Genomic DNA, 25,823 nt, shown 5'->3' on the forward strand with positions numbered 1-25,823 from the left:
GGCACGAACCCGCGTCCCCTGCATCGGCAGGTGGACTCCCAACCGCTGCGCCAGCAGGGAAGCCCGCCATTGGGTCTTGAGGGTGGGGCCCTCATGAAGCGGACAGGTGCTCTTCAGAGGCCGCAGGGAGCTCCCTGGCAGTCCAGTGGTTAGGATTCAGCACTTGCATGGCCGAGGGCCCGGGTTCGCTCCCTGGTGGGGGAATGGAGATCCCACAAGCTGCGTGGCGCGGCTGGGGGTGGGGCGGTCCCAGAAAAACCCCTGCCCCTTCCACCACGCGAAGACACAGTGAGAAGACGGTCACCGGCCCCCCGTAAGAGGACCCTCCCCCGTCGGAGCCGGCACCCTGACCTCAGACTTCCAGGCTCCACAACCGTGAGAAATAAACTTCCCTCGTTTACAAGCTACCCTTCAGCTCTCGACGTGACTGGCCAGGGGGCCTGGCCAGGGTGCCGGGCACTCTGCAGGGGGAGGGGAGGCTCCCGTGCAGCTGCCTGGACTGGGGGCAGGGCCGCCGCCCCTCAGAGTGGCCTCAAGGTCACACTGTCCCCCTCAGATACCCTTGCAGGCTGGGAGTCAGCTCAAGGGCCGTCACACATCCCCTGCCACAGGTGAGGGTGGGCACAGCCGTGAATGGAGGCGGAGGAAGGGGGGATCCCATCGCTCTCCCATGCAGCACACACCCCCGCCTCCCCACACGTGGCTAGTGCCGTGGAGCCCCCGAGACGGCCCACTCAGGCCCCACCCCACTGGAAGCCATCAGAATCCACACCCCGGACAGAGTTTTTATTGGGTACTGCCCCTGCAGCCCATCCATCCCTCCCCACAGGTCCCCTCGGCATGCCCCCGGAGGGGAAGCCCTCTAGGGGGTGCGCAAGAGGAACTCCACCCATGGGGCACTTGGGACAGACCCGTCGGCCAGCAAGCAGAGAGGATGGGCTCTCCCTGGCTCTGGAGCGGCCCTGCCCCCGGCCCCGCTCGTCCACGCCTCCTCCCATGAGCTCCACATCAGCCGCTCGGCCTCTGTCAGAGCGTGGGCCCCTGGCCCGGGCTGTCATCCCGGCCGACGCTGGAGCCCTCCACGGCCACGTCGGGTCTGCTCCTGCCCTTCTGGAGTGTGTAGGCGGATGGCCCCAGGCGCAAGATCTTCCCACTGCCCAGGCACTCGCCCCCTTTGTAGAACACAGCGAACTGCAGAGGAGAGAGGCCGTGTCACCTGCAGTGCGACCCGGCACCCGGGTGCCCACAGTGCAGCCAGGAGCCCAGACCTGGGGCTGGGGAGGGGCAATGCTCTGCCTCTCCCTCTTTTGTCCTTGTCCCCGGGGCCCGGACCAGAGGCGGGCCAGGGCAGGGCAGCCGGCGCTCCCACTAGCCGCGCAAGAGCCAGGCCTCACGGTTGCAGGGCTGCCTGTGCACCCACCCTCGCGGGCTGTGTGAGCTGAGCACCGCAGCCCCTCTGCCCCTCAGCTCCCCCTGGAGACCAGCTGCTCTGGTCGGGAGGAAGTGCCGTCCTTCCAGAGCACGAAGCCTGCTCCTCCGCGCGGCCGAGCAGCTGCTGAGGAGGGCCGGGTTCCGGGGCAAAGGCAGGCGCAGACTTGGGGCTGAGACCCCAACCCGCCTGCCAGCCGGCGTACCCCCACTCACCTGTCCCAGGGCGAGAGCCCGCACAGCCTTCACGGCCGTCACCCACACAGTGCCGTCTTGATTGAGGGTCAGCACGCAGGGCACTGGGGGAAGAGAAGGACCCTTGGAGGGGGCGCTGGCCTTGCCACATGTGCTCAGACCCAGGCCTTGGGCCCCCGGGGAGGAAGGAGCAGGCAGTGAGGACAAAGGAAGCTCGGGGCGACGGCCAGAGGGGCTCAGTGCCGTCTACCCGGGCCGCGGGGCGGCACACACACTACCTGCCGGCAGCCTGCCAGTGGGACCCTCAGTCCCACCCGCCCCGGCAACCTGCCCTCTTCCAGAGACCGACCCTGTGTCACGGACAAAGGAGGCTAAGCTGGCCTCAGCGCCCGCCAGGCTGTCTCTGCGTAGGCAGAGGGCAAGGAGGCCTACACGTTATACAGTCTTAACAGTGGGGGCCCAGGCCCAGGTCAAATCGCCGGTCCTAACTCTGGCCTCACCCGGGGATCCCCGCTCAGTCACCTAGCGCCATCTGGTGGCGGAACCGGAAGTGGCACTCCATCATCTTGTCGCGGACCAGGGCTGCGGGCGGCTCCTCAGCCACCCAGTGCACGCGGCCGGTCCGCAGCAGGTCCCTGTACAGGGCCGGGTGGTCTGTCCGGGGGGCCTGCGGAGCGGAGCGCGAGGACGTGACACCCTGGAGCCCTCAGTGGAGGGTCCTGCCTCAAAGCCCCCTCTCTGCACTTCATTAATAATGATCATAACAGTAAACCCTCACTGCAATCCACACTGACACGTGGAAATTCATGCGCTTAGCCCTCGAGCCTTTCTACCCCACTTTGAAGATGAGGAAACTGAGGCACGAGAGGGAAAGTCACTCGTCATGGTCACACTCAGCAAATAGCAGAGGAGCGTGTGATCCAACCCCATGACCTCTCCTCCTGGAAGAGCACCCTGCCCCCACCACAACCCTGCGTCCCAGTGCCAGAGGCACACGGGGCAGCCACGTCGCCACAGGGATCCCAACAAGCCCCACATGGCTGGGGACAGGCCTCCTAGGCCTCCATGCACCTGGCCTCCCAGGACTTAGCAGGCCTCCCCTGAGGCAGGCCCAAGGGCATCAAGCCCGGGGCCCTTGGGCTCTAAGTAGATAAGGAGACCCACACAGGGGACAAGTGTCGGTGGATGTCCTTTCTCAAAGCAAAAGAGACAGCTAAACTTTACACTAAAGTCCCTTTAACTCATGCTGGACCAGAATCACCGTCCAGGCCCTTGCGCCCAGGGCTCTTCTGGGCGGTGGTGTCCCAGAGGCCTGCTGGCCCCTCTGCCCGCATCTAAGGGAGGGTCCCCCAGCTCTGGGACAGAGCGCGCTCAGAGCCGGGATGCTCAGCCTCGGCACTGCTGAGATGTGGGGCCGGATCACTGTGGAGGGGACAGGGCTCCCTGGCTTCACCGGCTGGACGCCAGCAGCACCTGCCCCCCTCCTCCCTCCCCCATGCCGTGATGCTGAAAATGTCCCCAGGCCCTGCCAAATGTTCCAGGGAGGGGAGCAGGGCAAACATGCCCGCTTTGTGAAGTCCTGCTCTAGAGCCTGGGGACACAGTCCAGGGTCCCAGTGGCCCAGAGCCCCGCTGCGGCAGAAGGCCTAGGTCGGTCCCAGCTCTGCACCCTATCTGTTCAACAGTGAATCGCTGGAGGCCTCTGTGTGCAGGCCCTGCCCCAGACACTGAGCCACCCCCGCTCCAAGGGACCTTCCCACGTTACTTAATCTTTGAGTCTTGTAAAATCGGAGGAATACATCTATTTACAGGGACTGATGGGATGGTTAATAATGTGGCCAGCATACAGTAAAAGCCTAGCAAGTACCTTAAACAAAACCCTTCTGGTACCTAGGGCCAATCCCGGGAGGATGCAGAGGAAAGGCAAGGATGCTCCCAACCGCAGCTGCCCTGCAGAGCCCCCACCCTGCCTGGTTCAGCACCGTGGGCTCTGCCATAACCAGGCCTCCGTCACCGCACCCTCCCAACTCACCACGAGCACGTCGCCCCTGGTGCCATCCTTCTCCACCACGTACCAGGGCTCCCGTAAGCCACCTATGTTGGCTCTCTGGCCCAAAGTATACAGGAACCAACCTGTGGAAACGGTTTCTCGGTGAGGTGGGAGGGGCCCCGTCTCAAACGTCCCACCCTCGCAACGGGGCGGAGGCTGGGAGGCAGCAGGCAGGAGGCTCCCTCTGCGGACCACCCGGGCGGCCTGGCTTAGGCTGTACCTCCCACCCCGCGAGGAGCCGTTCCAGCTGTGCGGCCCCCTGACCCACCAGGAGCAGGGACCGCTCCTTTAGAACGTGGGCCAAGTGCCCCGCCTGAAGGCACGAGGCCCCCTTGCCGAGGCCCTGTGTACTAACCGCCTCAGGGCCAGGACACCAGGCTGCCCCGTTTTCTCTGTGTACCCTCATTCCCACCACAAACACCACAAGGCCAGCCGGCTAGGCCACGCCCCCCCCAGCCCCCAGCCCCACGGGGGAACCGGCACCAAGCTCAGCGCTCCACTTCTGCAAGCCAGGCAACGGAGCTGGGCTCCCCTGCGTGCCCTGGCAGCCTCCTGCCGGGACAGGCTGCGAGCGCCCTGCACGCTGTCCCCAGCAGGGCCGGCACGTCCTCCCTCAGGAACGCTCAGCTCTCTGGGAGCCCGTGACGTCTAAGGCCCGCTCCCTCCAACAGCACCAGGAAGGGGAAGCCGTCCGGCCCAAACCGAGGTGAGGGTGTCCAAGGAACAAGCCCCTTGGGAGTGTCCATGTCTGAGCCCCAGCCCTCGTCCTTCCGGCAGGCCAGACCCACGCTGGACCAAGTCTCGTCTGTCACCAGGCCCCCAAGGGCACAGCCCCACCGTTGACCAAGCCCGCCTCTGTCCTCCCACCTGGGCTGTGAACTCTCGCGCTGACCCGTCCTCCCCATGCCGGCTCAGGGCAGGCTCATGGTGCCCCGACCCCCAGCGGCGTCTGCGAATGAGGGAGCATCATTGGGGTGCAGCACTCCGGCCAGGAGGGCCACCTTCCGGTCCCAACTCTTCACGAAACTCGGGACTCAGAGTTTCTGAAGTCAACCTAACTCCTTCCCTCCAGTGGAGTTTTTCTGGAGTCTGGTATTCTCTATATGTAATGGAAAAATAAGTCTATTCACGGAGACTTAATACATAACTCAGAGAGTGAGGCTTCTGAAGCAGACGGCATCCTCTGTTATCGGCTGCGATGCTTAAAAGGAGTCCACGTCTCAAATCGCAAACACCCGGTCAGAGCCACTCCCACCTTCCCTGGCGCCACCCACCGCCGTGCCTGCGGGACTGGAATCATCTCTAAATCCCCAGAGCTCAAACTTGCCCCACGCCTCAAGCTGCTCAGGATGAAAAGCAGCCCAGGGGTGCATCTCACCTTTATGCGTTCCCAGAACCTTATTGTCTTCTATAGAAATAAATTTACCAGGTCGAGGCTGTAAATACTGGAAAACAAACGTTTCATTACTAACAGATCCAGGTCCAGAGCAGAAACGTGGCTCCATCCTTTTGCATCAAAAACCACTCACCTGAAGGATGAAATTTTCAAAATTTCTTTTACCAACGAAACAGATGCCCATGCTCTGAAATGAAAGGAAGGCCGACCGTGAGACGAACGGCCGGGTGGGGTCCTGCACTCCACCTGGAGAGCCTGGGCAGGGGCGAGTGGGGGGGCACACGGGGCCTCTCGGGGCCTCACCTGCCCCAAGCCGCCCCACCCCCGGGCCAGGGTCCTGGCTTCCCTTCTCCAGCACCACACACACCAGTCCCAGCCACAAACAGATCTCAGAGGCTTACTTCAGGCGCCAGACATGGACCTTGGCAGCTAAGTAGGCGGTGCCACCTCCACACCCAGCAGGGTCTGGCCCCACGCTGCAGACCCTCAGACCAGCCGCCCAGGAAAGAAAACTAAAGCTGCTTAAGCCCTCAGGCCACTGTCGGTGAGTCTCAGGGGAGAGACAGGGACCAGAGCAGAAGCAGGAAGTACAAGCCAGGCCACGAGGTGAAGCACCGCGGGAGGGTCCGAGGAAGGAGAGTCTTTTCTCGAGGTGACGTTTCTAGCACGCGGGAAGGCCTAGCGGGAACAGGCTCGCCGTCCCGTGCTCATGGTTCGGCTTCCTCGCTCACGTGCTGGCCTGTGTCTCCCTAGAACACGGGTCCTATGAGGGCGGCTCCCTCAGCTCTTACCGGTCACACCCAGAAACCGAACAGGTAGAGACATGAGTAGAGATGCTACGGGTGGAGGGATGGGCACAGGGCTGGCTTCCCGGGGGACAGCAACTTGCTGACAAAAGCACAGCTGTGCCCGTCCCCAGGACAGACGTGCAGCAGCAGCTGCAGCTAAGGCCGCCTCAACCCACAACAGCCTCGTTAGACTGACCACCCCAGGGTCTGCCGAGCCCACTGGGACCCCTCCCACATTGCACCCCACCCTCTAGCACCAAGCGCCCACCACACTGGCTTCACCTCAACTCCACCACTGCGCCAGGCTCGGGGCCTTTGCACCGGCTCTTCCCCGGCCGTCTACGTGACACTAAATCCTATTCACCCTGAGGCCTGAGGACAAACAGACTTTCCTTGGAGGCCTTTCCTGGCGTCTGTCTCTGCCCCCGAATCTAGATCAGAGCCCGTGGCATTTTCTCTCCCCGGACCCTACACCTTCTCTCAGGGACACCTTCCGAGTTTACAACGGTAGGTTTGTCTGTCTGCCCCCTTGACGTAAGCTCCCTGAAGGCAGGGATGGAACTGCGCTCCTCACCGCGTCCTCAGAGGCCAGTGGTGCAGTGCCTGGCGCAAAGAAGACACCTGACGAGGCCGTGCTGCCGCGTGGATGGAAACAGAGATGTGTGTGCTGACGGGGGTCTCGGAGCCCGGTCCTCACCGTCCTGCTCTCCCCTGGCAGCTGAGCCAAGAGCACCCCAGCCAGCCACCTAGCTGCCAGGACAGCTGCCACCCCCGGGGGGCCGAGTCACGGCCGGGAGGGAGAGGTCCCTCCTCTGCTGCTTTCTGAAGGACGCAGCCCCTCCCACTGTGCGCACGACGGGCTCCCCGCTCGATGCCAGATCCCGGGCCGGGGAGGTGGTGCAGGGCCCCAGGCGGGGAGCGCGCACACCCCTCAATCCTACCTCTTTTTTCTGAAGCACATGATGAAGTCTATTTTCAGCAGCTATTTTCTTTACAAAATCTTTTGTTAATCCCCCCAGGGGGAAGAGGGTTCTCCTCAGGGCATCCTGGGAAACCTGGCTGAGAAAGAAGGTCTGGTCTTTAAAGCTGTCAGCTGCTTGCAGAAGTTTTACCACTGCCAAGAGTAAAGAACAAAAGATGTTGCAGGAATAAAAATCATCATACTTTGCTTTTAATCATGTCCTTCTGTTTACTTTGATAGATTACCCCTGGTCTGGCAGAAACAAAGATCGATACTCAATAGAAGACTTCCAGAAAAGAGAACTGCCGTGGTTAAGGTAAGAAAAATTCTCATCCCTAATTGATCTACTATTGAAAAAAATACGCAGAGGGTAGAGTTTACGTGATAAGGACATTTATTCCAGTTCATATGTTAGACTATATCTGCAAAGACTAAACATCACATGACAAAAATGTTATGAAGTATTAAGAAAAAAACAAACTCAGCCACATCTGGGAAAACTGGACGAGACAGCGTACAGAAAATCCTGCTGAAATGGTGTCAGCTGTGCTGTTTCCTAATAACCACAGGATGTGTCTGCACCGTGGCTGCTCTCAGGGACCCTGCTCACCTCCCAGGTCCCACGGTGGACGCCAACCACGTCCCCCAGCAGCACCCAGCTTCTAAACGTACTCCCCACTTGGTCACAGTGGGCGTTTCTTATGGTTCGAGCTGACATCCGTCAGCTGCCCCTCTGCAGTTTCTCCAATGTTCTATTCATTGTAAACACCCGTTCCCGGCTGGACAGCGACAGTGCAGAGCTGTGACTGACCCTGGCCACGGGATGCGGTTCAGGAAACAAGGCCCGCCTCCATCTCCGGGTCCCTCGGTCCTGCCTGGTGTGTTACAGACCTTCCATGACTGCAAACGCTGGGTCCCCCACTCTGCAGCTCAATGACCAACGGAGGAAACCGAACGTGACACCAGTGTTCCAGATTCTTTCCACGTGACTCACAACCAGGGCTAAGCAAAGCCTCGGCAAGTCACACCCACAGCTCACACCCGTGCCAAGGGTACAAACAGCCCAAGTGCAGCGTGCAGCTCGGCCCAGTCACATGTGTAACATGCTCTCTGTGTAGCTAATGTTTTCCACCCGTGACCTCAAATTTGATTCTCACTTTAGCCCTATGATAGAATTATCCCCATTTTCAGATGGGGAAACTGAGGCTCAGATAATTAAAGTGACTGCCCACAATGGTGCAGGGAGAGAAGCGCAGAGCTAGAAACTGAGCTCAATCACCTGGTTTCTATTCCATCACTTTTTACGTACAAAACAACAAAATCAAGTGAAAAGTGAAAAACCGAGTTCAGTCAACCAGTCATCAGGTAGGCAGACTCATTTGCCAAAGGTTCTTTTTTGTTTCAAAACTAAAACAGTCTAAGTGCATATAAAAGCCTCAGAATACTGGGAGCAATTTGCAATTTCTCAAAGTTCTGGGTTATTTTAAAACAAACTCAAAATCTATGATTTTTAAGAAAGAAAGCAGGAACCCTAAACCACGGAGAGGGATGCCTGCTAGGCAATGGTCTGCCTGTGCCTGGAGCCTCATTCACACCTTCGCTCCTCCGGGTCGGCCGTGGTGCCACCTGCCACGGGGACGGGTGAGGACATCTACCCTGGCCCAGGGCCAGGGGTCAGGAGCGCAGGCTGGACTCTGCTGCCCCTATGCGCTCTCCCCAGGGACCCAGGCCAGGAGGCCCCAGACCAGGTCTCCAGGGCAACTGAGTCAGAGCAAAATAAAAATCTCTAGGTGCCTAAAACGCACACAGAGAACAAAGACACTGTGGTATTATTAAAACAGCTACACAGAACAAAGCGCACGCCAATGCAGTCAGAGGTCTGAGTGCCTCCGGCCTGTCAAAAAGGCCCAGAAAGCTCTGTAAGGCGCCACATGTTCTAGGAGGTAAGCGGGGGTGGCTATGTGACGTGGAAACAAATCCTTCATCTACTCAGGCCCCTTAGACCGATGTTCACTGGGCAAATTCCACCATGGAGTCCCCAGGCGGCAGGGCTGGGCAGTCAAAGCCGTGTCCTCCTGATGTGGAGGGCTTCCTGGTGAGGGTTGCCCAGGAGTGCGAAGGCAGCACCGGGGAGGGAAGCGGTCACCTCTGCCCACACATCAGCCCCCGACCACAAACACAGACACACACACACACACACACACACACACACACACACACACACACGCCCCCACAGGGAACACAAACGGCCCAGCGCCCTGCAGGCAGCAGCGAGAGGCCTTCCCAACATCACGTAGGCGGTGTCCTTGTCTGGGCCCTGCCAGTAAGGTTATCTCTGGCCTCGGCTGCTGTGAGAGGGGGGAAGGAGGGAGAGAGAAGGAAAACAGGGTGGATCAGGCTGGATGACACGGAGGACGGCACAACGACCAGGGACGGCGGAGCTGAGCAGACCCAGCTGGGATCCAGCCCCCCAACCCGAGGCACCCTGGTTGGCGAGTGCAGCCAAGCTTCAGTTTCCTCATCTGAGAAACAGAACCAGAGAACCCGCATGCTGGCACTGCCAAGAGGGGCGCGGGGAGGGAGGCGGTGGGCGTGAGGCGGCCAGGGCAGGCCAGACGCGGGGAAATGCCAACTCCCCCACGGGGCTGCAGCAGTGGAAACTGTCCACAGAAACACGGCTCCGAGTCCCATCTTGCCTTTCACTTAATAATGATGCAAACTCCTCTGTTCTACATGCAGATGTCCACCAGAACAAGCCAGCAGCTTCCCAGGTGACTGCCTGGCATTTTCTAGGCAGGTGGAACTTTGCTCCCTTTGACACTGATGAGCTAATTTATATATGTAATCTTCGTAAGCATAGTTACAAGCCTGGCTGCCAGGCCTGTGCCGTGTCAGGTCCCAGCACTCATGTCACTCTGAAGTACACCTCAATCTCAAGTCCTCACAGACTCGAGGGTAAGAATCAGGGCCTGTTACACTCCAATTATTACTGCTGTGCGTCTCCTCCCAGAACTGGGTTATGAATTACGGCTTCAGTTTCCCAGCAGCCCTGGCCCGGGCGCCCCACCTGAGCCTCCTCCTGGTACCAATCACAGGCCCTTGGGGAAAACGACCCTGTCGGTAACTGTCCTTTTTCGAAGAGGAAACCAAAACCAACAAGCTAGTTTGGAACACACGGAGAGGAGTCGTGCAGGTGTGCTCAAACAACTCACTGTCATTCTTCAAAATATTTTACTCCATTCACAAATAATTAAGCTCTGGCCCAGGCACTTCTACTCACCATTTCTAATTTCAAATCGATTTCTGAAAAGCCCTTCTGGCCTCCTGACGTGCTTCTGCTGAAAGACCTCTTCATCTTCCAGGGACGTTCTTGCATAGTGACCCGTAGCAACTGCATCTGCTCCTGAGAGGTTTTTAAAAATACGAAGATCAGATTTTATTTTTATTTAAAATTTTTTTTAATTTTAATTTTATAGTACAGATGTCTATCCTGTCAAATACTTTAGTACAATTGACATTCTGCTTTTTTAATTTTTTGGCTGCGTTGGGTCTTCGTTGCTGTGCACGGGCTTTCTCTAGTAGTGGCGATCGGGGACGACTCTTCGCTGAGGAGTATGGGCTTCTCATTGTCGTGGCTTCTCTTGTTGCAGAGCACGGGCTCTAGGCACGCAGGCTTCAGTAGCTGTGGCACACAGGCTCAGCAGTTGTGGCTCACAGGCTCTAGAGTGCAGGCTCAACGGGCTTAGTTGCTCCGCGACATGTGGGATCTTCCCGGACCAAGGATCGAACCTGTGTCCCCTGCCATTGGCAGGCGGATTCTTAACCACTGCGTCACCAGGGAAATCTCCGGAGATTTTTTTTTTTAATTTATTTATTTTTTTATATAGCAGGTTCTTATTATCTGTTTTATACATATTAGTGTATATATGTCAAGCCCAATGTCCCAATTCATCCCACCACCACTACCCTCTGCCTCTTTCTCCCCTTGGTGTCCATACCTTTGTTCTCTACATCTGTGTCTCTATTTCTGTCTTGCAAACCAGTTCATCTGTACCATTTTTCTAGATTCCACATATACGCGTTAACATACGATATTTGTTTTTCTCTTTCTGACTTACTTCACTCTGTATGACAGCCTCTAGGTCCATCCATGTCTCTACAAATGACCCAATTTCATTCCTTTTTATAGCTGAGTAATATTCCATTGTATATATGTACCATATCTTCTTTATTCATTCGTCTGTTGATGGGTATTTAGGTTGCTTCCATGACCTGGCTATTGTAAATAGTGCTGCAGTGAACACTGGGGTGCATGTGTCTTTTTGAATTATGGTTTTCTCTGGTTATATGCCCAGTAGTGGGATTGCTGGATCATATGGTAATTATATTTTTAGTTTTTTAAAGAACCTCCATACTGTTCTCCACAGTGGCTGTATCAATTTACATTCCCACCGAGATGCAAGAGGGTTCCCTTTTCTCCACACCCTCTCCAGCATTTGTTGTTTCTAGATTTTCTGATGATGCCCATTCTAACTGGTGTGAGGTGATACCTCATTGTAGTTTTGATTTGCATTTCTCTTATAATTAGTGATGTTGAGCAGATTTTCATGTGCTTCTTGGAATTACTGTAGCTTTGTAGTATAGTCTGAAGTCAGGGAGCCTGATTCCTCCAGCTCCTTTTTTTCCCCTCGAGATTGCTTTGGCTATTTGAGGTCTTTTGTGTCTCCACACAAATTTTAAGATTTTTTTGTTCTAGTTCTGTAAAAAAATGCCATTGGTAATTTGATAGGCACTGCACTGAATCTGTAGATTGCTTTGGGTGGTATAGTCATTTTCACAATATTGATTCTTCCAATCCAAGAGCATGGTATATCTCTCCATCTGTTTGTGAACCACTGCACCACCAGGGAAGCCCTCATCAGTGTTTTATTTTTTCTGAGTACAGGTCTTTATAGTTTTCTGAGTACAGGTCTTTCGCCTTCTTAGGTAGGTTTATTCCTAGGTATTTTATTCTTTTTGTTGCAACAGTGAATAGGACTGTTTTCTTAATTTCTCTTTCAGATTTTTCATCATTAGTGTATAGGAATGCAAGTGACTTCTGTGTATTAATTTTGTTTCCTGCAACCTTGCCAAATTCATTGATTAGCTCTAGTAGTTTTCTGGTGACATCTTTAGGATTATCTATGTATAGTATCATGTCATCTGCAAAGTGATAGTTTTATTTCTTCTTTTCTAATTTGAATTCCTTTTCTTTTTCTTCTCTGATTGCCATTGCTGAGTTCCAAAACTATGTTGAACAATAGTGGCGAGAGTGGACATCCTTGTCTTGTTCCTGATCTTAGAGGAAATGCTTTCAGTTTTTCACCATTGAGAATGATGTTGGCTGTGGGTTTGTCATATATGGCCTTTATTATGTTGAGGTAAGTTCGCTCTATGCCCACTTTCTGGAGAGTTTTTATCATAAATGGGTGTTGAATTTTGTCAAAAGCTTTTTCTGCATCTATTGAGATGATCATATGGTCTTTATTCTTCAATTTGTTACTATGATGTATCACATTGATTTGTGTATACTGAAGAATCCTTGCATCCCTGGGATAAATCTCACTTGATCATGGTATATGATCCTTTTAATGTGTTGTTGGATTCTGTCTGCTGGTATTTTGTTGAGGATTTTTGCATCTATATTCACCAGTGATATTGGTCTGTAATTTTCTTTTTCTGTAGTATCTTTGTCTTGTTTTGGTATCAGGCTGATGGTGGCCTCGTAGAATGAGTTTGGGAGTGTTCCCTCCTCTGCCATTTTTTGGAAGAGCTTGAGAAGGATGGGTGTTAGTTCGTCTCTAAATGTTTGATAGAATTCACCTGTGAAGCCATCTGGTCCTGGACTTTTGTTTGTTGAAAGATTTTTAATCACAGTTTCAATTTCATTACTTGTGATTGGTCTGTTCATATTTTCTATTTCTTCCCGGTTCAGTCTTGGAAGGTTATACCTTTCTAAGAATTTGTCCATTTCTTCCAGGTTGTCCATTTTATTGGCACAGAGTTGCTTGTAGTAGTCTCTTAGGATGCTTTGTATTTCTGTGGTGTCTGTTGTAACTTCTCCTTTTTCATTTCTAATTTAATTGATTTGAGTTCTCTCCCTCTTTTTCTTGATGAGTCTGGCTAAAAGTTTATCAATTTTGTTTATCTTCTCAAAGAACCAGCTTTTCGTTTTATTGATCTTTGCTATTGTTTTCTTTGTTTCTATTTATTTCTGCTCTGATCTTTATGATTTCCTTCCTTCTACTGACTTGGGGTTTTGTCTGTTCTTCTTTCTCTAGTTGCTTTAGGTGTAAGGTTAGATTGTTTATTTGAGCTTTTTCTTGTTTCTTGAGGTAGAACTATATTGCTATAAACTTCCCTCTTAGAACTGCTTTTGCTGCATCCCATAGGTTTTGGATCATTGTGTTTTCCATGTCATTTGTTTCTAGGTATTTTTTCATTTCCTCTGATTTCTTCAGTGATCTCTTGGTTATTTAGTAACATACCGTTTAGCCTCCATGTGTTTGTGTTTACTTTTCTTCCCCTGCAATTTATTTCTAATCTCATAGCATTGTGGTTGGAAAAGATGCTTGATATGATTTCAATTATTTTTAATTTACTGAGGCTTGATTTGTGACCCAAGATGTGATCTATCCTAGAGAATGTTTCATGTGCTCTTGAGAAGAAAGTGCAATCTGCTGTTTTTGGATGGAATGTCCTATAAATATCAATTAAATCTATCTGGTCTATTGTGTCATTTAAAGCTTGTGTTTCCTTAGTAATTTCCTGTCTGGATGATATGTCCATTGGTGTAAGTGAGGTGTTAAAGTCCCCCACTATTATTGTGTTCCTGTCAATTTCCTCTTTTATAGCTGTCAGCATCTGCCTTATGTATTGAGGTGCTCCTATGTTGGGTGCATATATATTTGTTATTGCTATATCTTCTTCTTGGATTTATCCCTTGATCATTATGTAGTGTCCTTCCTTGTCTCTTGCAACATTCTTTATTTTAAAGTCTATTATATCTGATATGAGTATTGGTACTCCAGGTATCTTTTGATTCCCATTTGCATGGAATCTCTTTTTCCATCCCCTCACTTTCAGTCTATATGTGTCCCTAGGTCTGAAGTTGGTCTCTTGTAGACAGCATATATATGGGTCTTGTTTCTGTACCCATTGCATGAGCCTGTGTCTTTTGGTTGGAGCATTTAATCCATTCACATTTAAGGTAATTATCGATATATATGTTCCTATGACCATTTTTTCAAATTGTTATGGGTTTGTGTTTTTGTAGGTCCTTTTCTTCTCTGGTGTTTCCCACTTAAAGAAGTTCCTTTAGCATTTGTTGTAAAGCCGGTTTGGTGGTGCTGAATTCTCTTAGCTTTCACTTGTCTGTAAAGCTTTTGATTTCTCTGTCAAATCTGAATGAGATCCTTGGTGGGGAGAGTACTTGGTCATAGGTTCTTCTCTTTCACCACTTTAAATATATCATGCCATTCCCTTCTGGCTCATAGAGTTTCTGCTGAGAATTCAGCTGTTGACCTTATGGGAGTTCCCTTGTATGTTGTCATTTTTCCCTTGTTGCTTTTAATATATCTTCTCAAAGAACCAGCTTTTCGTTTTATTGATCTTTGCTATTGTTTTCTTTGTTTCTATTTATTTCTGCTCTGATCTTTATGATTTCCTTCCTTCTACTGACTTGGGGTTTTGTCTGTTCTTCTTTCTCTAGTTGCTTTAGGTGTAAGGTTAGATTGTTTATTTGAGCTTTTTCTTGTTTCTTGAGGTAGAACTATATTGCTATAAACTTCCCTCTTAGAACTGCTTTTGCTGCATCCCATAGGTTTTGGATCATTGTGTTTTCCATGTCATTTGTTTCTAGGTATTTTTTCATTTCCTCTGATTTCTTCAGTGATCTCTTGGTTATTTAGTAACATACCGTTTAGCCTCCATGTGTTTGTGTTTACTTTTCTTCCCCTGCAATTTATTTCTAATCTCATAGCATTGTGGTTGGAAAAGATGCTTGATATGATTTCAATTATTTTTAATTTACTGAGGCTTGATTTGTGACCCAAGATGTGATCTATCCTAGAGAATGTTTCATGTGCTCTTGAGAAGAAAGTGCAATCTGCTGTTTTTGGATGGAATGTCCTATAAATATCAATTAAATCTATCTGGTCTATTGTGTCATTTAAAGCTTGTGTTTCCTTAGTAATTTCCTGTCTGGATGATATGTCCATTGGTGTAAGTGAGGTGTTAAAGTCCCCCACTATTATTGTGTTCCTGTCATTTCCTCTTTTATAGCTGTCAGCATCTGCCTTATGTATTGAGGTGCTCCTATGTTGGGTGCATATATATTTGTTATTGCTATATCTTCTTCTTGGATTTATCCCTTGATCATTATGTAGTGTCCTTCCTTGTCTCTTGCAACATTCTTTATTTTAAAGTCTATTATATCTGATATGAGTATTGGTACTCCAGGTATCTTTTGATTCCCATTTGCATGGAATCTCTTTTTCCATCCCCTCACTTTCAGTCTATATGTGTCCCTAGGTCTGAAGTTGGTCTCTTGTAGACAGCATATATATGGGTCTTGTTTCTGTACCCATTGCATGAGCCTGTGTCTTTTGGTTGGAGCATTTAATCCATTCACATTTAAGGTAATTATCGATATATATGTTCCTATGACCATTTTTTCAAATTGTTATGGGTTTGTGTTTTTGTAGGTCCTTTTCTTCTCTGGTGTTTCCCACTTAAAGAAGTTCCTTTAGCATTTGTTGTAAAGCCGGTTTGGTGGTGCTGAATTCTCTTAGCTTTCACTTGTCTGTAAAGCTTTTGATTTCTCTGTCAAATCTGAATGAGATCCTTGGTGGGGAGAGTACTTGGTCATAGGTTCTTCTCTTTCACCACTTTAAATATATCATGCCATTCCCTTCTGGCTCATAGAGTTTCTGCTGAGAATTCAGCTGTTGACCTTATGGGAGTTCCCTTGTATGTTGTCATTTTTCCCTTGTTGCTTTTAATAATTTTTGTCTTCAATTTTTGTCAGTTTGATTACTATGTATCTCGGCGTGTTTCTCCTGAGGTTTATCCTGCCTGGGACTCTCTGTAATTCCTGGACTTGGATGGCTATTTCCTTTCCCATGCTAGGGAAGTTTTCGACTATAATCTCTTCAAATATTTTCTCAGGTCCTTTCTCTCTCTCTTCTCCTTCTGGGACCCCTATAAAGTGAATGTTGGTGTGTTTAATGTTGTCCCAGAGGTCTCTTAGGCTTCATTTCTTTTCATTCTTTTTAATCTCTTCAAATATTTTCTCAGGTCCTTTCTCTCTCTCTTCTCCTTCTGGGACCCCTATAAAGTGAATGTTGGTGTGTTTAATGTTGTCCCAGAGGTCTCTTAGGCTTCATTTCTTTTCATTCTTTTTTTCTTTACTCTGTTCCATGGCAGTGAATTCCACCATTCTGTCTTCCAGGTCACTTATCCATTCTTCTGCCTCAGTTATTCTGCTATTGATTCCTTTTGGTGTAGTTTTCACTTCAGTTATTGTATTATTCATCTGTTTGTTTGTTCTTTAATTCTTCTAGGCCTTTGTTAAACATTTCTTGCACCTTCTCGATCTTTGCCTCCATTTTTTTTTCCGAGGTCGTGGATCACCTTCACTATCATTGTTCTGAATTCTTTTTCTGGAAGGTTGCCTATCTCTACTTCATTTATTTGTTTTTCTGGGGTTTTATCTCATTCCTTCATCTTGTACATAGTCCTCTGCCTTTTCATTTTGTCTATCTTTCTGTGAATGTGGTTTTTGTTCCACAGGCTGAAGGACTGTAGTTCTTCTTGCTTCTGCTGTCTGCCCTCTGGTGGATGAGGCTATCTAAGAGGCTTGTGCAAGCTTCCTGATGGGAGGGACTGGTGGTGGGTAGGGCTGGGTGCTGCTCTGGTGGGCAGAGCTCAGTCTGCTAGTGTTGGAGGGTCTCCTTCAGAGGCGGGGGGCAGCTGTGGCTCACCACAAGGACAAGGACTTTGGCAGCAGAAGTTCTGGGAAGTACTCCTTGGATTAGCCCTCCCGGAGTCTGCCATTAGCCCCACCCTTATTTTTGAAATGTTTATTTAAAAAATATTTTTGTTTGTGCCACACAGAATGTGGGATCTTAGTTCCCTGACCCGGGATTGAACCCGCACCCCCTGCAGTGGAAGCACAAGTCTTAACCACTGGACCACCAGGGAAGTCCCGAGGATCAAACTTTAGACTTGCACTTGCTGGCCTTGGCCAGTTGGAGCCCAGGGTGCACCAAGCAGCAGACAGACGCCAGGTCTCACACCAGGCAGTCTGTGCAGATTACCTGCCCCACTCCCAAACACCCAGATCCCAGGGAATAAAGGCACACCTGAAATTCCATTAAATAAGCAGCCTTTAGGTCTCTAAATTGATATAATCTTGCTACAAGATTTCACTGCATCTCTAAGAGTCTTTCTAAAGTTAATATCTATCCATTCATTCTAGCTTAAGGAAAAATTCAGATATGCACACAAAGATTTAAGTACAGAAAGCTAATTTCAGTGTTTCTTATACTAAGGAAAAACTGAAAACAACTGAAACGTTCAACACCAGGAGAATATTAAGTAAATTAAAGTGCCATTGCCATAATAACAGTGCCACTCACACAGAATTTTTAATGGAAAATGCTTATGATATTGTTCAGTAGGGAAAGAAAGTTTATGACTCTACTTTTTTTCATGTACAGAAAAAAATGAAGACAAATATCAGAAAGTCTCCTCCTTTGATTCTGGGAGGTGAAATTATAGGTGGCACTTTCCCTTATCTTTTTTACTCTTCTGAGTTTTAAATTTTCTTTAATAAATACATATTATTTTTATAACAGTGAAGGACCATGCAGCATAGTCAATATCTTCTTTCCACATAATGCAAAAAAGTGAAAGAACCTACCAAGGCACATATTAATCCATAACCTTTGCACTGTGTGAAAATTTCAGACATTTCGTATTGCAAGAGACTTTTTCCAGGAAGGTGCAGCAAAACTGATTCAGTATGTAACCGACCAAAGTAGCTCAGTGTAAAACAAAAGACACAGTAAGAATTAACGGCTGCATATTAACTACTTGAAAAAGCACACTTAGGAACACATTATTAAATCTTGATTGGTTTTCTAATAGAGAAAAAAAAACACTTTATTTCCTTAAAGAACCACCAGTTACACTGCAAAAATGTAGGATTCTTTGTGAGAAGCCCTAAGATTTCAGAGGTCTAGGTTTCGAATATTTTTATTCTGTGTTGTACTGTTCACACAGTAAATTCAGACTCAGAAACATTTACCGGAGAAATTCTTCCAAAGCATCCCTAACAGATGGCCACCTAGGGGCTCCCTGAATAGCTAAGGTGACAAGGAGCTTCAAGCTCTACAAAGGCAAGCATCATTCCCCGTGAAGAGCTGTTTGTGCCTCCCCCGAGTGAAATCTTTCTCCTGCACACCCCAGCTCTGGCCTCTGGGGTCCCAAGCTAGAATGTGATTCTGAGTCACATGCTTGCGTGCTGCTATGATGGCCCCAAAGTATCGTCAGATGGAGTATTTCCCACACTCTCAAAATAAAAACCAACTCACGCTCCATGAGCCTGTCACTCTTTTTCTCGAGTAAACTGGAACTAGATGCAGCCACTAGACGTAGGCTGCCCAGTGTGGACCCCAGCGGACCCCTCCCCCTTCCTTGGATGTCCTGACCACAAGGCAAACTTGGGCTGCACTGGCTCTGATGCCAGACTGCAGGCTCACAGTCAGCTCGAGGCCCCTCAAGGCCCTAGATCGACTCCCAATCCTGTACCAGGAGATTTAATTACTGAACCTAGCTAGCAAACTTTGCATTTATCTCTACTCAGTTTCATGTTATTGGTGTTAGCCCAGCATTCAAATTTGTTAGGACTTCAATTCATAGTTCTCATAGGCGTTTTTAGTAAAAAATAACCTAACTCCATGAACCGACTTTTCATCATTGTCGTCTCAGTGGCAGGTCACTTGCATATTGGGTTGGCAAGCTGACTCTGTCCCCTTTTAAGTCATTGCAAAGTGCTGACAGGACAGAGTGGCCAGTGGTCCTGTGACCCCACTGGGCCACTGGCACACAGCATGTCTTGGCACATGGCCAGATGTGGCAGGGTGGGCTGCAATGGGCCAGAACAATGTGAAAGACCAGCATCCAGTGCTCCAGAAGCTCATTATGGTGGCCCTGACAGCAGGGGACAAGAAAAAGAACCTGAATTCACAAAAGCACAGCAACAGATACCACGAGGAGCCTAAGTAAGCAGGTCAGCAGCAGGGGGTTCAACAAACAGGAATGGGGATGTCCCACCAGGCCGACGGGAATGAGAAGGCAGGAAGCTGGGAACAGACACGATCTGTAGGCAAGCTGTCGGTGGCGGCAGGACCCTGAGCAGAAACGGGCTTTCCGAACAGGCCACTAAGACATGGCTCCAAACCAGAGAAACGAAACAGACCCAGGACCCAGAATCAGCTACAGACCCAGACCCGTTTCTGAGACAAAGCAGACACCTGCTTTTAAAGCAAGAGAAAAGGTCTCAGTAGGACCAGCAAAAAGGATGACTAATAAGAAACTAAATGCCGAGTTTCTTAAGTTCTGAATTAGGGCTCCTGAAACTTCCACTAAATATAACCACATCTGGAACTAGAGCTGCTTTGAGCAAAGCCGAACCTGCCGGCAGGGTCTGGGGGCCTCACCTTTCAGCTCTCGCCAGTGATCCAACACTTCTTTCCTCAGGGTTTTCTGAGGTTGGTTCTCCAGAAATCCACTGTGCTAGCCCTTATGGCTGTGCGGCCCGTGACAAAGACGCACTGTGTCCCCCCGAGGATCCTATCATTTGTGCATCGCCAGACAGTTCTTTCTTATCCAGTGAAATACAAAATACTATCGTTTTCACTGCTTCCTTTCCTTCTGCAAGATGAAACTGCTTACAAGGCTTTGACTCCTGGCTTTCTCTGAAAATCTTATGATATTCTCCTTTTTTAATTTCAAGATACTTTATTATTTTTTTAAACAGGTCACAACACTAAGCTTCTGGTCCATTCTGCCTGCCATTGCACAAGCTACAAACATTTGCTCAGCAGTCGAGGGCACTCTTTACTAGCATGTTTGAGAAGTGAATAAAAATCCACATAGAACAAATATCGCAATAGTTTCCACAGGAACACACATAAGTGTGACCCCATCTCCCGGGCTTCCATATTGCCACATCTGTGCCAAGCCTACTCACACAGAAATCTCAAACCTTGCAGAAACTAAGTTAAATGGTCCCCCCAAACCCTTAATTCAAGCTACACTCACAGTTAACAGCTACGAGAATGGTGTCTACACGTCAACACAAGTTGCAGCACAGGCTGGGTGACCATTCTACTCTCCCAAGCACAGGACACAGGCACAGTGCCACCATCCTGCTCCTCTCATTTGGGTAGGAAGCTGTGGTTCTGGATTTGCTGTATCAGTTGCCACGTGGGCCCTGACATCACATGGTAGATGGTCAGCCTCTGGAATCCACTGAAGTGGATTCAGCAGCGACAGTGTGAGCACCCATGTTTTCAAAGAGCATCCAATCTCCCATATGCATCTCGGGCAAGTTACAGCGCTCAACAATGCGATCGGGGTCATCATAGGTCAGTCTCCAGATGCTGGATGGATAATACTCCCCATCTGGTTTGGGGCTCTTCTGCAGAAGGGGCTTCCTGTGTGCATGGTCATAAAGGATGCAGCTGAAAGATCCACAGACTCCATCATTCACGTAATACATAAAGGTCTGTTCACTGGACTCACCTTTACCATCAGAGCCTGTCTGCTCCTCTAATGTGAGGTTTTTTTGCAATGACATTAACTGTGAGCTTGAAAGCTGATGCAACATGGTCATCTGCCTGGCTCAGCTATGATTCTCACTCTGGAGTCTAATGGAAAATACTTGTCCAAGGCTGGGTTGATCTCTTCAAATTTGAGCTTTACATCCTCAGATCCAGAAGAGCCACCACCAATATCAAACAGATACATGTTGAAACCGACCTCAGCTCCCGGAAACCTTATAATTCTTAAAAAGACAAATGCAGATAATCCCAATTACTTACCAAGATTATCCACAGCATAATTAAAAAAACAACTGAATTTGATATGTTTGTTGCAGACTATGTCAGGATTGGGAGTTCTTCCTTTTTCATATTCATTTAAAAAATCACTGGAATAAAAGAAAAAGACTTTTCACTTCTAAGTGTGAGACACTCTATGGAAAAATAAATCAGCTAAATTACTTGCTTAATTTAGAGTTTCTCCCTGTCTTACCAAAACTATACTTTTCTACAAAACAGAAGAGCTTCAGTATAGAGCCATTTTCAATATTTTCATCAAATATCTGTTTAAAGACAGCTGCAGTTTCCATCTGAACCTACACTCACCAGGCACCAGGCCCCACTGTACCGTTTCCCAAAATAAGACCCAAAGGACCCCCTCCATCAGAATCACCTGAAGCGCCTGCTCAAGTGCAGGTTCCAGGGCCCCATCCCAGACCCAGGTCCAGGTATCTGTTTAACCAGCACCCCAGCTGATTCTTCAGCCTGACATCTAATGCCCAGTGGATTTGTCCTCAGGGACCAGTCACAGCCAGCCTTCCGTGGGAGACCTCAGCCTTAGCTCCCTTATACTAATTTAGCAGAGACATTGAAGAGACTTATGGCAGGTGGTAGAGTAACAGGAATAAGGGCTAGGGGTGCTCTGGGATGCAGGCCTGGCCTCTAACACAGACTCCCTGAGGGCGGCTGAGGCCTCCCACACACAGTCTTCAGCACCCCTGCCAAAACAAAAAGTGCTGGCTGCACGCCACTGGCCCGGCTGACTACGGCAGTCCTGCCCTTAGGAAGCCTTCTGCGTCGGGAACTGCACCCACCTGAACACATCATTCCAATATTCCTTCACGTAGGACACTTGATGGAAGGGGATGTCTAGGATTTGGCAAACTCTGTAAGCATCTTCGCAGTCTCTGTCAGCCGTGCAAACTCCATGCTCATCCAGCGAGTCCCAGTTCTTCATAAACACCCCTGTCACCTGGTAACCTGGGGGAGGGGTGAAGGACAAATTAAAGAGAGTTTATGAAATCAACCTTGGGTGGAAAAAGCAGTGACTCCTGAGCTCTCCTGGGCCTCTGTGCACTGGTGCCTGGCAGTCCCCTCCTTTGCCACGTGGCCTTCTGTGCTCTGACTACATCTTAGTGCAAACTGTTCCTGACTCTCCGGCTGATGCTCGCACCCTGACCCTCCCCCTGCACTTTGTAAAGGCCTCCATCCTCGCAATACGCTGTGGGGCTGTACTGACTGCCCGCGTCCCCAAGGTATGAACAAGGTGGCATTTTTTTCACCTTCGTGCTCCCACGCACAATGCCAAGCACACAGAGACGTAGCCAACGTGTGACTGAATGAAAGAAGAGCAGAAATTCAACACAACTTTTCGAAACAAATAAAAACCACCATTCAGTTATCAGAAAAGTAAACTCATTTCAAAAGTTATTTCCAATTACCATCTAAGAATTAGATTCTAAGTCATCAGACATAAAGACATTTAAAATTTTGGCTACTTTATTGTAAGGGCTGTACTATCTGTATATTTTGAGACCGTTTTCTCCCTTTTCTGTCGCTTACAAAGTACCCAACCAAATATTGGAAAGACCAACTTGAGGACTACATAGGTGTCTACCACATATGAGAAATCTGTTTCTTGGGTAGGCTCAATGTAATGAAAGACAGGGCATTTGACCGTAAAAGGTTTAATACAGTACTCCAAAGAACAGATATTCAGTGACTCAGCTTTGCCAAAAACTAAAAGGTCACATGAGCAAGACCACCCCCCCATCCCGGCAGGTAACAGGCCCTCCCTCCTCTGCTTCCCAAACCACGTGACGCTGCTTCTCCTGTAGTGCACACCACACTAGGTGCCAGTAGTTCCCGTCCATGCTCCCTGTAGCTCACTAAAACATGGAGCTGTGTCTCATACACCCACGTGTCCCCAGCGCCCAGCAGCGTCCAGCAGAGAACAAGAGCTTAAGCAGAGCAAACACACAACTCCACATCCAGAGCTTTAAAAATCCCCTCTTCTGGGCTTCCCTGGTGGCGCAGTGGTTGAGAGTCCGCCTGCCGATGCAGGGGACGCGGGTTCGTGCCCCGGTCCGGGAGGCTCCCACATGCCGCGGAGCGGCTGGGCCCGTGAGCCATGGCCGCTGAGCCTGCGCGTCCGGAGCCTGTGCTCCGCAACGGGAGAGGCCACAGCAGTGAGAGGCCCGTGTACCGCAAAAAAAAAAAAAAATCTCCTCTTCTATAGCCTGATCTACCTGCTCATCTTTCTTCTGGAGATGTGCCCCATTTACATGGGCACAGGCTCTGGCACTCCAGGATGGGACCATAGCACCTTGCTAGTCCTTAACTTTCCAGGAGGCACGTGACAGAACACGCATGTCCAACAAGACTGGGAAAAACCCTGATGCCGAGTGGAGAGGACCAGGCTTTTTCTTTGCTACATCCATCAGCTTCTCCCACGGAGGAGCAAAACCCAAGGAAGCTGGAATACGAAGCTGTACAGTCTGGATTCTGGGAAGGAGAGCTTACCTTCCGGAAGTAGTAAAATAACATATCTAGACTCTCCAGGGCCACCTGCCACATCTCCCCAAACATGTCAGCCTTGTCAGAACCCTTCAAGGGCTGTACACTGCTACCCAACACAGTCGAAAGCCCCTCATAGAACATATTGCATAACCAGGGCTCAACCTGCCTCTCCACCCCCCTCTCCTTCTGATAGGGACAGAGTAAAGGGACAAAGTAGGTAATTAAATAGTCCCACTAGGGGATTGTAAGTAAAGAAGAAAGTATGGGAGACCCCTGTAAGTTAATGATCTCTCAAGAAAGCAGGTTTGCTTAACCATAAAACCAAGCAGGCTTGCTTAGTAACAAAACCATGCAACAGAAGCATGAGACACGCCCCCAAACAATAAAACAATGCTGGGCATGAGACCCACACTGCCCGGTGAGCTCAGTAAGTTAATGATTCCTAGGACACGCTCCTCTGTGTGTGCTAAAAACAAAAATATAAGGAAAGGGTGACATTATACTGAAACCTGAGATGATTTACCATTTTTAGCATACGTTACCGCCTTTTTGCTAATTCTCATTGCGCCATGACAGTCCTGGCTTGACCATGTAGGGACAAGAAAACTCCCCCAGCCAATGTGGAGGAGCTGATGATGGAAGACTGACGTCTACTCAAGAATGAGGAAGAAGGTGGTCTTTTCCCCCTCCCCACTTTTCCTCTGATTTTAAAACTGTAACCCACTAAGTTCTCAGGGCACAGCACCCTCTCGCCCGCCTGCTTGTAAGCCTCACAAACGTCCTATTCTAATACATCCCTCCTTATCTATCACTTTGCCTTTCGCTGAATTCTTTCCGCGCTGAGACATGAAGAACTGGAGCTCCTCGGAACCGCCCCCGCCCCCAAACGCCACCTCACGGTCTCACTTCCGCCTCCCTCTGGCCAGAGCCTGCTCCTGCTGCCGACTCCGCCGGAAGTGCTTTCCTCCTCCCCGATCTTTGCTTAGTGAAATCCTACTCCTCCTTCAAGTCTTGCAACCACGGATTTGAGGAGTCTAGGTGTCCCATCTTCCAGGTTGGCTCCTCCTCAACTAATAAACCTTCCTCTGCTCCAAACTCGAACTTTCGGTTTGTTTAGCCTCACTCTGCGATGGGCACATGAACCTGGGTTCGACAAGTCTCAGCTCAAACACTACCGCCTCTGTGATTCTTTGCTTCCCCCTTCCTCGCAATTGTATGTGCCTACAGTTTGCCTATACTGCTATTTAACTTTTTCTATTGCACCTTTCATAGCAGCTACAGTTACTAATAATATGAACTAATAACCACTACTGTTTTCTGAGTGCCTGATATGTGCTGGGCACTGGGGTTAAGTCTCTGTATGAATTATGTTATCTAATACGTCCAGTAACCCTGTGAGGTAGGTGTTCCCTCCACTTCACAGACAGGGAGCGCTTAAATCACTCGTCCCAGGTCAGGAACCTTGCACTCACTCTGCATTGCATTGCAAGTACCTAAGCACGAAAGGCGGCTCACAGCAGAGGGTCCACAAGTGTCACTAGGGGTACGAGGCCTCACAATGAGAGGGGGCCACACAGACGGAGAAGTCAGACGGGCAGTTCACCTCAGCTCCCGACCCGGGGCACCCGTTAGTCGCCTGAAGAAACGCAAGCGCTTTTGCGCAAAAGTTTGTCATCCACCGAACCAAGACCACAGACGCGATTTAATAAGCAGACCACCCGTCGGTACTTGTCGCACACGTTGCCTGACGGCCATGTCGTGTGTCGTTAAGAGCAAGGACCTCCACGGAGGCTGCTGTGTCCGCAGAGGTCAGCGCTCCCCAGGCTAAGTGCGGACGCCGCCGCCATCGCCCCGGACGCAGGGCCTCGGAGCCAGGGAGAAACGCGGCCCCCCGAAGTCGGAGATTCCCCCCTTCACTGCGTCGGTAACGGGTGGCCCGACTGCTCCCCAGCAATCGGGGCTGCGGTCGCGCGCTCTCCGACCCCCAGGCACAAGGTGAGGGGCCGGGGCGCCGCACGACCGGGCGGGACTGTACGAGAAGGGGCCGCTCAGGGGCGGTCTGGGCCCTCGGTCGCCTCACCTCTCCGCCTTAGCAGCAGCGCGGCCACGGCGCTGTCCACCCCGCCCGACACGGCGCACACGACGTGCCGCGCCCCTTGCATCTCCCGCGGCCACCTTTCCTTGTAGTCGCCGCCGACGACACGTCGCGCCGGAAGTCCCGCCCCCTAGGCGGCGCTCTCGCAGAAGAGGCCCGGCCGGAAGCATGTTCTCGGCGTCCTGAGTTCCGCCTGGCCCGCCGCTCCCCGGCTTCAGTTCGCGAGTCCGGCTCTCCGCCCACG

At 50.2% G+C, this 25,823-nt stretch overlaps 1 protein-coding gene across 2 annotated transcripts; it reads right to left on the reverse strand.

Annotated features, from left to right (window-relative positions):
• On the reverse strand, window positions 1-25,687 carry TRMU (tRNA mitochondrial 2-thiouridylase). 2 transcript variants are annotated; one of them, XM_024737377.1, is made up of 11 exons: window positions 25,565-25,687; window positions 21,780-21,945; window positions 20,968-21,074; window positions 10,098-10,220; window positions 6,798-6,970; window positions 5,202-5,255; window positions 5,051-5,117; window positions 3,655-3,755; window positions 2,146-2,290; window positions 1,645-1,727; window positions 4-1,191 (listed from the first exon to the last, which is right to left on the reverse strand). In XM_024737377.1, exons 1-11 carry the CDS (start codon window positions 25,644-25,646, stop codon window positions 1,027-1,029), a joined length of 1,266 nt encoding a protein of 421 aa, XP_024593145.1. In that variant the 5' UTR covers window positions 25,647-25,687; the 3' UTR covers window positions 4-1,026. The 2 variants fall into 2 exon arrangements, with proteins under 2 accessions (XP_024593146.1, XP_024593145.1); XM_024737378.1 differs by lacking the exon at window positions 25,565-25,687 and having other exon boundaries at window positions 1-1,191; window positions 6,798-6,911; window positions 21,780-21,918.
• Window positions 25,688-25,823: the final 136 nt, after the last annotated feature.

The sequence above is a fragment of the Neophocaena asiaeorientalis genome, unplaced genomic scaffold, assembly GCF_003031525.2.
Source record: "Neophocaena asiaeorientalis asiaeorientalis breed wild unplaced genomic scaffold, Neophocaena_asiaeorientalis_V1.1 scaffold242, whole genome shotgun sequence".
NCBI lineage: Eukaryota > Metazoa > Chordata > Mammalia > Artiodactyla > Phocoenidae > Neophocaena > Neophocaena asiaeorientalis.

Coding starts and splice junctions, on each gene's coding strand:
- TRMU (XM_024737377.1), bottom strand. CDS start 25,646: ATGCAAGGGGCGCGGCACGTCGTGTGCGCCGTGTCGGGCGGGGTGGAC. Junction 5,256..6,797: donor ATGTGCTTCAGAAAAAAGAG/GTAGGATTGAGG, acceptor CTTTCATTTCAG/AGCATGGGCATCTGTTTCGT. Junction 3,756..5,050: donor GGTTCTGGGAACGCATAAAG/GTGAGATGCACC, acceptor CCGTTTCCACAG/GTTGGTTCCTGTATACTTTG.